General features: G+C 34.0%; 2 protein-coding genes across 2 annotated transcripts in view; one reads left to right on the forward strand and one right to left on the reverse strand.

Annotated features, from left to right (window-relative positions):
• The window catches only part of LOC143543393 (protein NO VEIN-like), a 286,208-nt gene that overhangs the window by 57,758 nt on the left and 215,893 nt on the right, over window positions 1–12,557 (reverse strand). The window lies entirely within an intron of this gene.
• On the forward strand, window positions 6,281–10,649 carry LOC143543386 (cyclin-dependent kinase inhibitor 4-like). Its single transcript, XM_077035715.1, has 3 exons — window positions 6,281–6,711; window positions 9,119–9,322; window positions 9,851–10,649. The coding sequence occupies exons 1-3, from the start codon at window positions 6,383–6,385 to the stop codon at window positions 9,933–9,935; spliced, it is 618 nt and encodes a 205-aa protein (XP_076891830.1). The 5' UTR covers window positions 6,281–6,382; the 3' UTR covers window positions 9,936–10,649.

Here is a 12,557-nt window from a genome sequence, read left to right on the forward strand (position 1 = left end):
TAATATTTACACATATCAATTACTACTACTACTATTACCACTACTCATTTTCGATAACCGCCTTAACACATTTTCCATTAGGTTTTTAATTTATTTCATAAACGAACTTCACTTCAGGCGAATCTTGGAAACAACTTGGTTCTGGCTTGATTCGATCGAATAGGGACATATTCGATCGAATCTGAGACACACTCGATCGAACTAGACACACACTCGATCGAACCAGTTGGGAAAACTCGTTCGGCTTGGTTCTGGCTTGATTCGGTCGAATAGGGACATATTCGATCGAATCTGAGGCACACTCGATCGAACTAGACACACACTCAATCGAACCAGTTGGGAAAACTCGTTCGGTCGGACATGGCACTTGTTCCATCGAATAGGAACTCGTTCGGTCGGATATGAAGCTCATTCGGTCGAATAAGATGGAGACCGTTCGGTTGCTTCCCTATTCGATCGAATGGACTGATTCGGTTGACTCATTCGATCGAATAAGTCTGATTCGACGCCTTCAAGCTGGGCGACGGAGAAACCTACGGGTTTTCCAGATTTTCCAGATTTTTGACCCAAAATCGAAGTTTTTGACATGGAAATGTTCGGGATTGAAAGGGCTATCAATTCCTAGTGATTTTAAACACAAAGACCTGCATTTTGACACCAAAACAAGACGGTTTTTGACCCGAAAACTCAAGTTACGAAAATGGGAGTTTTTGCTCGATTTGAGGCCGAAAATGGTTATGAAAACGGATGATTTTCGAGAGGGACTTACCAAAAACGATTAGGAACAAGATTGTGGACTCGGATTTGTGATTTGAGAACTTTCTCTCTCTAGCTTCTCTCTCTAGAATTGAGAGTGTTTGGGTGCGGGAGTGAAAGGGAGTTAGTGAAATGGTATTTTGGGCTCGGGATGGGTATTTATATCTCTCGAGCCCACGGACCCAAGGCCCATTCTCATTTAACCCATCTTACGTAATCTAAGCCCATGACCCGTTCCTTTCTCGACATTAAATAACTAAAACGTGAAATTACTAAACATAACTTTCTTTTATTTATCATATAAAAATTTTAGGATGTTACATTTTCACCGTTAGCATCAAACGGTTGTGAAATATCTGCAAATGCCTCCTTTTCCAGGTCAAACTCAATGATTCCTCATGATAATTTTGATCAAGAGGTTTTGGCTAAGGCCCAATAAAGGGCCCCATTAAAGTATAATGGAACCGAAAACCTATAGGACATACACTAGCATTACTCCACCTTCCTTTTCTTAGTGCGTATGCCGTTACCAAATTAGTTGGTTTTTCATCCTTAACCTCAAAAGTGCAGCCGGCTATGTTGTAGTCATCAGCTGCTTTTACATATCCAAACCCGTATTTAACGTAACATCCACCACCCCGTATCTTTAGACCACAAAAGGGTACCGACTTAGCCTTTCTAACGACCGGGTTCCAAATAATCAGATCTATATCAGATTCATTGGCTAGACAAATCATCCTGTTGCATGAACCAACTATTTTAACGAAGTCCTTCATGTCATTCGAAGGGTAAAGAAGACGTGTAACGTTGTTACAAAGGACGTCAGCAACGTTACAAAAGGTACGATTTGATTTTGGCCCGAAAGACGGAAATAAGTCATGTCGGTTAAGTGAAGTCCGGGAAACTAGTTGATTGCGATGTTCATTGTTGGTAGACACACTGAGATGAGTTCTAATGAAAAAAGGGTCAAATGTGGACGCATACCATAAATTGCAGACAGTGGCATGATCAATCTATCAACGGGTAGCTTCATCAAAATCCAAAGATGTTGTAAGGTCCTTACGTTTGGAAGGACCTTTGGTATCAACCGTTGTGGCAAAGCCGAAGGGCTAGAAGGTTCAGAACTCGTTTCCAAAGCAACCAAGCGCTTGACAAATTCAGCAGTTTTCAAAGACCCTTCTTGAAGAATCTCTTTCAAACTCATCTCTGCAGAAAAGAATAACACAAAATATTATACATTTGAGGTATGCATAGTCAAGTAAAAGAGACTAAAACAACCACCGACCTCGATCGCCCACAAGCATGGCCGGATGGGTCAACGGATCTGACCATATTCGGCTGAACCCGGCTAAGAACAACAAAGGCTTAGGGTAAGTTGTGGCCTCCGTTGGGTTCTCAAACAACAATTTGTATAACTTGACTTGGCTAGTGAGTAGACCGGGGGCGGGATCATTAATTTTAGATGAAAGAAGGCGATGACGAGTAAGTCCAGGGGTGAAAGATAAAAACACGAAAAAGAAATTGTGTTTCCATTCACGAGGGTAGAAACCGGTTGGCATTTTAGAATAACAAGGAGGATGATTTTCTCCTGATCGGCGTTCAAAGATAAACCAATCGCCGTCGGCTTTCAAGCGATAATGGCAATTTAGAAATAACTAATGATGTTTCATTGTTTGATTTGAAAGAGTACTTACTGTAGAGCTATTGTTCAAATTAAACAAACTTTAAATTTTCATTAAGACCGGTTACAATACAAATGCGGAGGAAAGAAAATTGCTTTGCATAAAAGTAAATCATGTGAAATGAAATAAGAAAACATGAATACTGAAATAAACAAAAGAAAAATAGAGCAGGTGTCTGAGTATTTCTGTTAAGTAGAGGTTCCTTAAAACAGATTTTGGGACACTCATGTGAGCTCGTCTGTCTCCCAGTGTACAACAGCCGAAGCAGTGTGTGTTTCCGGGAATAACTTAGCACCCAAACTATACTTGAAATGAGGGTGACTAGATATACTTTGTCACACCTCAACATACGGCAGAACATGCTGGGGCGTGACTAAGATAAACAAATTTAAACATTCAATATGTGTGTTTATGATCATGGTTTTTGTGCTTAAAATGCAAATTTGAACTAAATGTTTTAGTCGCACGACATGCTTGTTTGTGTGAACTCAAGTACTCAACACATGTGTATGTGTTTGTAGTGAACATATTTTTTTACCATGATATCGGGAGAGGTTAAAAACAAAACATGTGTATGTACTGAGGAAGTTAAAAAATGTTTATCCTAAAGTTAGTGTGTTCATCCAGGTTATCACATGTTAATATTTGTTTGTTCATTCACAAGTCTCATCAAGATCATCATATGTTTCGGATAGGATAATGTTATAGACGAGTTTGTCGACATACACATGCTTCATTTTATTTTCTATATATTAAATACTATAATCTTATTTCAAATTATTAGTAATCAGAATATTACTTAGTCTCTGTCTCTATTTAGAGCGTACGTAATATGCTTGGGTCCAAGTAACATGTAAAAAAATGTGTATGGATTAGTGAGAAGGGCCTAGACGGATCAGAATATTAGCCAAAGGTCTATAAACCTGTAAAACACCATAATTTAGATGACTATGGTCTGGTTTGTCAAATTCGATATAAACTTTAGACAAAACTTTTAACTAAAATTTTAATAAACAGTAAAGAAAAAAATCAACCAAGTTGGATGTGTCGTATGATTAGCCGATTTTTATTGGTTTCACAGTTCGGTTTGACGGTTTGAGTCATATATCTTTTATTTATGTTTTTATAATAATTACTTTACATTAATCGTGTAAAAATGATTATGGACTAATGGTTGTTCGTTATTATATATATATATATATATGTGTCGTATGATTAGCCGATTTTTATTGGTTTCACAGTTCGGTTTGACGGTTTGAGTCATATATCTTTTATTTATGTTTTTATAATAATTACTTTACATTAATCGTGTAAAAATGATTATGGACTAATGGTTGTTCGTTATTATATATATATATATATATATATATATATATATATATGTTTTGAAATTGAAGTCACAGAAAGACAAGTGAGAGTAAGATCGAAGGCATGATTGGGTTGACGGTGGTGGGGTGACTGATAGCCGAGGGGCCGTTGTTAGGTGGAGGGTCTCCGGTCAAGACCCCTCCCTCACTCTCATTTATGCTTACTTTTATATATCACTCATTTATTTAACAAATTTATAAATACATGCAGTAAAATAACTTTAAATCATTTAACCAAGTTAAATCCTTTTTCTATATTAACATTTAATAATTAAATAACTACTATTCAATTAAAGAGAAATAAATTGTTTTTATGCAGGTTTCTTATAATGTTTTAAACTAGTGAGTAATGAAGCTTGTTAGATCATTGTATTTCCCAATTAAGTTCTCAAGCTAAAATTAGTATTTGAACTAAAAGGTATTTTAAATAAACTTCAAATACTTCTAATAGTATTTAATAAGTTTTTTTTAAATAAATCTTTATGAAAAGATCATTCAGTTTAATTAATTTTGTGTGTAATTTCCAAGATTATTATTATTATTATTATTATTATTATTATTATAAGCAGTGTCCGATACAATTTATATTCTCAGTTTTGTTGTAAGAGTTATAAGAATGTTCATACAATAAAATTTGCGTTAATCATTAAAACTTACTAAAGATGAATATGTATGTCTCACGTAAATGTAGTATTCTTCAACAGTAGCATTAAAACTTAAGGTGGTTGCCTCATGCATCTTTTGTAACTAGGCAACACGTTTTTCGTATTTGACATGTCAGCTAACTTGTATTGTCAGTTAGTAAAGTTTTGTTATTAACTAAAATAGTGAAAAAAGAAACCCGACATTTGTCCAAAATAAATAAATAAACCCGTGGGCCGGAAAGTGCGGGGTAAAAAAAAACTATTGGTTTACTTTAATTAATTCAATTCACTTTTCTCCCTTTATAAATAATTTACAACTTACTAATTCAATATCAAATGATAAATACATGTTTGTCTGATTATTGTTTTGTTATTCTAAATCTACTAATTCTTGTACGTTATATTTCTTTGTTTCCACTATCGACACATTAAAAAATTTTAAGTAGACGTAAATAACAAATTTTGAGTTTATATTTAATTGTAAAAAAAAGCTTTACGTGGACTTTATGAGTAAATTTTAACGTTTGTGCATATTTGACGTTAAAAAATACATCAAAAAATTTAACTCTTTCTAACTTTAAATCCTAACTTTGGTCTAGGTGTGTGTGTGACAAGAAGTTGAATAAGATTTTATATTATTATTTAATAACTCACTTAAGTTCCAACTTTTGCAAATATCGTCACACTATTCGACATTTGCCATTAAAAAAAAACTGTTGAATGCACCTTTTAAAACTGTTGAATGCACCTTTTTAATAAATTTTCGTATAAACATTAATATCAAACATTAAATCTCTTAAAATATTAGTTTAATTCAATTAATTTTACTAACCTTTTGTCTTTATATTTTGCTATATTTATGATAGTTACAAATTTTTTGAAATTTAAATAAAAAATACATCCAAAAATAAAGTAATATTAAGAAAAACTAAATAAATACAAACACTTTTGCTTTAATTATCATTAATGGTACTATTATTACAATTTAAAAGTTTTTTTAAAAAATAATTAAGAAAAAACTGATATCACTACTATTACTACCGCTACCACTATACCATAATTTATCTATTTTATTAATGTTATGCCGAATAATTACAAATCACCACATGCTAATTTTATATTTTATGTTATGTTATTCAACTTTTATCGCTTGTGTTAATATTTTAACATTTTTCTATACAAAATAAAGTTCGAAAATGATGTTTTATTGAAAGATTGATTTGACACCGAAGGATAAAAATGAAAAATAAAGGAAAAAAAATTAAAAAAAAAAATAACACATTTACTTAAAAAATTCGTTTTAGTAAATTTATGTAAGATCGAAACGAAAGATAAATAAAAACATTTTCTGAGAATACATTACTAGAAGAAAAAAATATAAAAATGAAATGCTGACTTTAGATAAAAAGCTAATGTAAAAAGAAAACCTTTTATAGAAAAAACCAAAAAATATAATTTTTATAAAGGTGTTTTTTCATATTTTAATAACGAGTCTAGTTCGATATATTATTTTAAACAACTTAATGTTACTTACGTGAATTTACGAGAATTGAAGTATTGAACCCATCAAAGGGAGAACGACCTGATTTGATATTAATAAACCAAACCGAAAAAATAAATTAATAATGTTTAAAATTACAAATAATTAATTATTCTTTTAATAATATTAATTAATAACAATATTAATAAATAAATAGATAATAAATCTTTCAAAGCATTTAATAACAAAACAATATTATAAAATAATCAAATTAAATTATAAAAAAACATACATTATAAAACGTTAAAACCCAAACCCAAACCCAAACCAGAAATCAATCACTTTAAACCATCTCTTTCACACACACACCTCTCACATACCAACACCATTCCGACCATATTACAACCAACTACTCACCGTCGTTACAACAATAACAACCCACCGGAAACTACCATGGGCAAGTACATAAAGAGTAGGAAGTCCAAGTCTTCTTCAAAGGAAGCATCTTTAATGCAACTTCCATCACTCGGTGGCGTGCTTACTCGTGCTAAAACCCTAGCTCTGCAGAAAGCTGCCGTGGGTTCGTACATTCAGCTGCGCAGTCGGCGGCTCCTGAAGCCGAATTCGCCCAAGAAGCAGCAGAAGGAGAGTTGTGGTCCGACAAACCCTAATAATAATAAGGTGCGAGTGGCTAATTTGGATAATTTGAAGCCTGTTGAGAAATTGAGTGATGATGAAGGTTCAATTGGGGAAAATGTATTGGAGATTGAAGCTAGAGGAAGGTAAATTTTTATTTTTTGTCATTAATTTCATTTTTGATTAATTTGAAATTTATAATTTGTTAATTTTTTATACAAATTAGGGTTTTTTTAACAATTTTTTAATTAATTGACTGTCCTGAATTCATTATTATTATTATTATTGTTGTTGTTGTTGTTATTGTTATTGTTATTGTTATTTTTGTTTAATGAATTACATTAATTAGGGTTTCTTGATTAAAAGATCAGTTTTTTTTTTAATAATCATGCTTATTTTTGGTTAAGAAGCCATGTAACATCAACATTTCATCAAATTTATGGGAAAATTGAATGTGTGAAGTTTTGAGTTATGAATTGATAAACATGCCTAAAAAGTCATGCTTTTTTATAATTTTTTTTTGCTCTCATAAATACATTTTGGTTAGTTTGTAATTAACAATTTGCTATTTTTTTATACAAACTAGCAAATTAGGATTTTTCCACCTTCCTGATATGAAATTTCATTATTAGAGGTAGGCGCTGTTTACCTTTTTTTATTATTATTTTTTTATTTTACCAAGTCTTCTGCCAGATTTTGATTCTTAAATCATAATAGAAGAATTTTCTATTAAATGCGTGTCGTGAATTTTAATTTTTACCTTTTTGCTCAATGGAATACAAAAGTTACTGTTTCTTGATTAAAAGATAAGTTTTTTTTTATTAATCATGCTATCTTTGGTTAAAAAGCCATAAAACATCAATATTTCATAAAATTTATGGAAAAAAAAAATGTGTATAGCTTTTACATAAGAATTGATAAACATGCCTAAAAGGCTATTTGTAAAAGGGCTTTTCTGTTCTCTGTCATCCTCTGTTTGTTTCCAGAGTCTGCTTAAAGGAAAAGAAAGTGAAGTAATTAAAGTTATCTTTTTTTCATTATTATTTCTCCCCGTGTGTTTAAAAAGTTCTGGATTTTCATGGAAGAAATGACATCTGTTTTCTTAGTACATCAACTCTGTTTTCTGTGTTCATTTAGTGCTTCAATCATTGCTCCATGATTAAGAATAAAAATCATATTCAGCATGAATTTAGGGTTCATGTAGGTACAAGTTTCTGAATTTTCAGATATTTGATTGTTTCTTCTCATGCTGCAATCTTTATTGATCTTGAATTAGTGTTAAGTAATCATGCTTTTGATTACTTAATAGGAAAAATGTTGTTAAGATTGGTTGCATAACATTATTAGTCTTGATTTATGTTACTATATTACCATTGAACCTTCTAATTTGTCTGTTTGCTTTGTTTAATTGTGTTGTGAAACTTGCAATTTGGCTTACTTTAAGAACTTATGTGAATGATCTAACAACATTAGATTATTAGTTTTCATCTATAAAGGCATGTTTCATTGGTTTCTTTTTGTATAGTATAAATTTTGGTTCTTTATTGTCATATTTTGAATTGTATATATGGTTATAGTTGAATTTAGGGGTGTTCATCGAATCGAATAACGAATTTTCAAGTTAATCGAATCGAATAATTCGAATAATTTATTTTTTTGCTAGTATTCGTATTCGATTCGTATTCGTTTAAAAGTTGGATTATTCGATTCGTATTCGTATTACATCCCATATTCGAAATTCAATTATATTCGTATTTGAAACTCGAATTCGAATAAATTTGAATTGATACAAATTCACATATGTCAAAAACTTCAAAAATTATAATCATCAATGTAAAACACATAAATATAAGTTTAAAATAGCTACAATACCACATGAAAATAAGTTCAAAATTAAGTATTAGCAAAATTAAGAAATATCAGTATGGGTTGTTGGGATATATTATTATGTTTTGACATTTATTATGTAAGATTTGACCCAAATTAATAAATTAAATATATATTAACATATTATATAATTTGAATTCGAATTTCGAATCGAATCGAATAAAAAATCATGAATTCGTATTCGATTCGTAGTCGATTACTATACTCGAATACGAATCGAATCGAATTCGAATATTTTGAAATCGAATTCGAATCTTCATATTCGAATTCGAATCGAGTCGAATTTCGAATGTTTCGAATTCGAATCAAATTTTGAACACCCCTAGTTGAATTTGCTTAACTCATACTTGTGAAAAAATTTCCTGTGTTGTCTGTAATGTTTACAAAAAAACCTCTTTGGAACTTGTTATTCTCAGAATATTATTCCTTTCTTGTGATGCTTGTTTGTCTCTAAAGGAAAAAAACATTCTACCAACTATTTAACCTTCTATTGTGCTATTGCCTGCATGTGATATTCTTGTTGTGTCATTACATATTAATTTAACTTTGTCTTTAAATGTTCTGAGGATCTTGTTTAACTATTTCTGTTTTCTTAAATGTCGTTCTTAATGAATAAGTGTTTTATAATGATTAAACTTTATAATATTGGCTGCATTGTGATTATAGGACTACTCGAGAGACCACACCGTGCAGTTTGATTAGAGACCCTGATGCCATCAAGATTCCCAGTTCGTCCACCAAGTCAAAGAAGCCTGTCGAAACCAAACAACGAGTGCAAAATACAACATACATGCAAATCCCATCAGGCAGTGAAATGGACGAGTTCTTTATCGGCCCCGAAAAGCTGCAGCAACAGCTCTTTATTGAAAAGTATGTTTACTTCTTAATCTTAAAGTTCGCAAAGTGGGCTGGTCTGGTGGATTATTCAACGGGTCAAAATGAGTTCAGGTCAAAACGTGTAATTTTTTAGCTTGTCGGTTTGATTTGACGGCCAGAAACACTTTTTGTACAAAAATTTATTTTTTTATAAATAAGCCATGATTTATATGAATACAAAAACTATATTTTTTATTTGTTATGAAACACACTTTGTGCGAATTCTGACCCATTTCTTTCTTTAGCTAATTCTGTAAATTTGGAATTTTTTCATAAATATCACTACTTCCCCACTTGGTCAATTCTTGTGTACATCTAAAGCATTAAAGATGGGTTCTTGTCATGTTTGAGACATCATGTGGACTTTTTGTATCGTTTGGGTCATTATGAACTGTAAAACTTTTTGTCGCGTTTCAGTTATCATTAAATGCCTATTTGACTCGAATTGACCCGTTCGTAAGTAAATGGGTCGAAATTGTTCTCTATATTTTTCCAAGTTTATTTATTTTTGTATTTTTCTAGGTACAACTTTGATCCCGTGAATGACAAACCGCTTCCTGGACGTTACGAATGGGTGAAACTTGATGATGCCAAGAAGAGTAGTTAATTAACAGCTAATCAGGTTTCATTCCGGTTTAGCACAATTGAAGATATGATTAGGGTTAGATTTGTTTAGATTTTAATCTTAATGTGAGGATAGTAGAGTCATTCTTAAACTCCCTTTATTCTTGTTTTCTTTGTAAAGAAAGAAGCGGGACCCACCGAACCCGAGTGCAAAATGTAGATTAGAAGATCTGTAACATAAGAAAAAAGAGCTTCTAACAGTAACAGATCATCTACTAATAATTATGATAATAATAATAATAACAATAATGATGATGTTGATGTTAATGATGATGATTGTTATCATCTTGTTCAAAGGAGGGATCCAATGACTTTAGAATATTATTTTGTCTTTGTGATAATTTATATCTTGTACTGTTGAAAACTTTGAAAGATCCCTTTTTTCCTGATAAAAATTGACCTTTTTTCCCAACCTTTTCTATCTTGTTATTATGGATTTATATCATTAAATTCATGTGCATACAAAAAACACAGAACACAATGCATCTTGAAGCACTGTTTGTGTTTATATGTGACCTACCAGGCCTTTTTATCAGCTTGTGAGAAATGGTTGGTAATTGTGGGGGTGGTGGGATGACTGGGAAGAATCTTGTTTTCTCAATTATTGTGTCAGACTGTACTTTTTATTATAATTATTATCTTTGTATTTTTCATTTTATCTTCTGAAGCTTATCCACCATATGCATGTTTGCTTGCACATAACTTATGAAGAAACACTAATCGACCCCAGGTAGATTACGGATAATCTGGGGGTTAAATAGATGTTTCCCACGAGGGGTTAGACCCGGCAAAGATGGTTCTTCTGATAACCTGCAAAACAGACACCGTGAGCTCGTCACTGAGAAGGGGGGGTACCTCCTTGTGACCACCCTCCGGCGTGAGAATCAGACTAGATTGCTCTTGAATATAAGTGTATATTAAGAGATTCCTAGAGCAGATATCAGGTATAAGATGTAAGATACAAGATAAGATGAGATGATCATACCATTTGGGGTATTTATAGCCGAAGGTAGGTTTCCAAGAGGGTATAGCCGGTTGAATAGTATTCATGTTCTACCAACTGTGGCCTACGCACGTGCCATGCTGGTAGTTTGTGGGTAGGCAGCGGCTGACAGTGACCAGGCCTGCTGTGTACTATTCCTTTTCCACCAACTGCAGGCTATGCACGTGGTATGACAGGAGTTGGTGAGTAGGTAGCGGCTAATAGTGACATACAGTATAAGAGCATGCTGCTCGCCATACTGTTGTCAATGGGCTGTCGTATCTCTGGTCAGATCTTTTGCCCATACCTCGTCAGGTACAGTACAAAAGATCTTCCAGTATCGTACGGACTGGCTCATTTGGGCGGGAGTATTCCCCCTCCCGCCTTTGTGCGGGATTGTTCCCGGCTTTGCTCATTCCTTCAGGTGACTACTGAATTATTGAGAGCTAAGTGCCTTGTGCGTGTAGCCTTGCTGCGCGGGTGGCCTTCCCTGATGGCTTGTATCCGCAGCTGCGGGAACAGGCGGAGTACTTCACCATTGGGAGGCATTTCCTGCGGGAACAGCTTGCGTACTGCGCGTAAGGACGTCACGTCTCTGAGCATGGTGGGTCCTGCGGATCCAGTTGGTTTCTGCGCAGACGTCTCTCTTCAAGGTGAGTCCTGTGGGTCCAACTGGACTCTGCTGGGACCTACCTCTTCAAGTCCCCCCAGTCCAATGTTCTTCTCATGAGTGTTTAAGTGAGGCGAACTTTTGGACTTAAGCAAAGGGTTTTTGAAAAGGGTTTAGTTTTAAGGTTTTCCATGGGGATTCTTCCCGCGGAAGTCCTTATGTCACTTGCAGAAATTCCCGACTTTCCTGCTTGATCTTTGGGTATGATGCGGGTAGGTCTGTAACCTCCTCGCAAGTCAGGAGCGTTGAGTCCCACTTGTGTGGATTCTCCATGAGGTTTTGGTAGTTTTGAACATAGTGATCAATTATGTTAAAACCACCAATTCCATCTTGGAGCTTCAAACAATGTAGTTCTCGACGTTCCCGCTATGCGGGGATGTTATTCCCGTTTCCGCAAGCATTGCCCAGAAGATCCTTCTTGGTTTCAATTCCCTGCGTAGCGCTAGGTATGTGAAGGGTTTTGCCTTGACACTGTACCCACACTCGTCTTACGGTTACTTCCAAGGTATTCCTGGCGTCAATTCCCTGCGGGTGCTAAGTATGTGAAGGGTTTTGCCTTGACACTGTACCCGCACCCGTCTTATAGTTACTTGGTCGCCGAGGTATTCTTGGCTTCAATTCCCTACAGGTGCTAAGTATGTGAAGGATTTTGCCTTAACACTGTACTCGCACCTGTCTTACAGTTACTTGGTTGCCAAGGTAAGGGGTATTTTCCCGCTTACTTTTGAATCTTTTTGAAATTTTGAAATTCGAAGAGTTGGTGAAAGGATAAGAACAGTCCAAACTGTTGAAACGTCGTCCGACGGTTTCTTCTGACTGTGTCAGGACGTGCAGGAAGTTATGGTGACGTGACAGTACATGGTCATTCCAGACGCTTTTTCAGACGCGTGGGCGCGATTTTTCGGGCGCGTGGCTGCGAAATTAATGGCACGCGTCCTTTCAACAGCTGTTGC

This window comes from Bidens hawaiensis, unplaced genomic scaffold (assembly GCF_021521415.1).
Source record: "Bidens hawaiensis isolate Kalapana, Puna unplaced genomic scaffold, B.hawaiensis_p1.1 tig00013119_1, whole genome shotgun sequence".
NCBI classification, from domain to species: Eukaryota; Viridiplantae; Streptophyta; class Magnoliopsida; order Asterales; family Asteraceae; genus Bidens; species Bidens hawaiensis.

Coding starts and splice junctions, on each gene's coding strand:
- LOC143543386 (XM_077035715.1), top strand. CDS start 6,383: ATGGGCAAGTACATAAAGAGTAGGAAGTCCAAGTCTTCTTCAAAGGAA. Junction 6,712..9,118: donor GAGATTGAAGCTAGAGGAAG/GTAAATTTTTAT, acceptor TTGTGATTATAG/GACTACTCGAGAGACCACAC. Junction 9,323..9,850: donor CAACAGCTCTTTATTGAAAA/GTATGTTTACTT, acceptor GTATTTTTCTAG/GTACAACTTTGATCCCGTGA.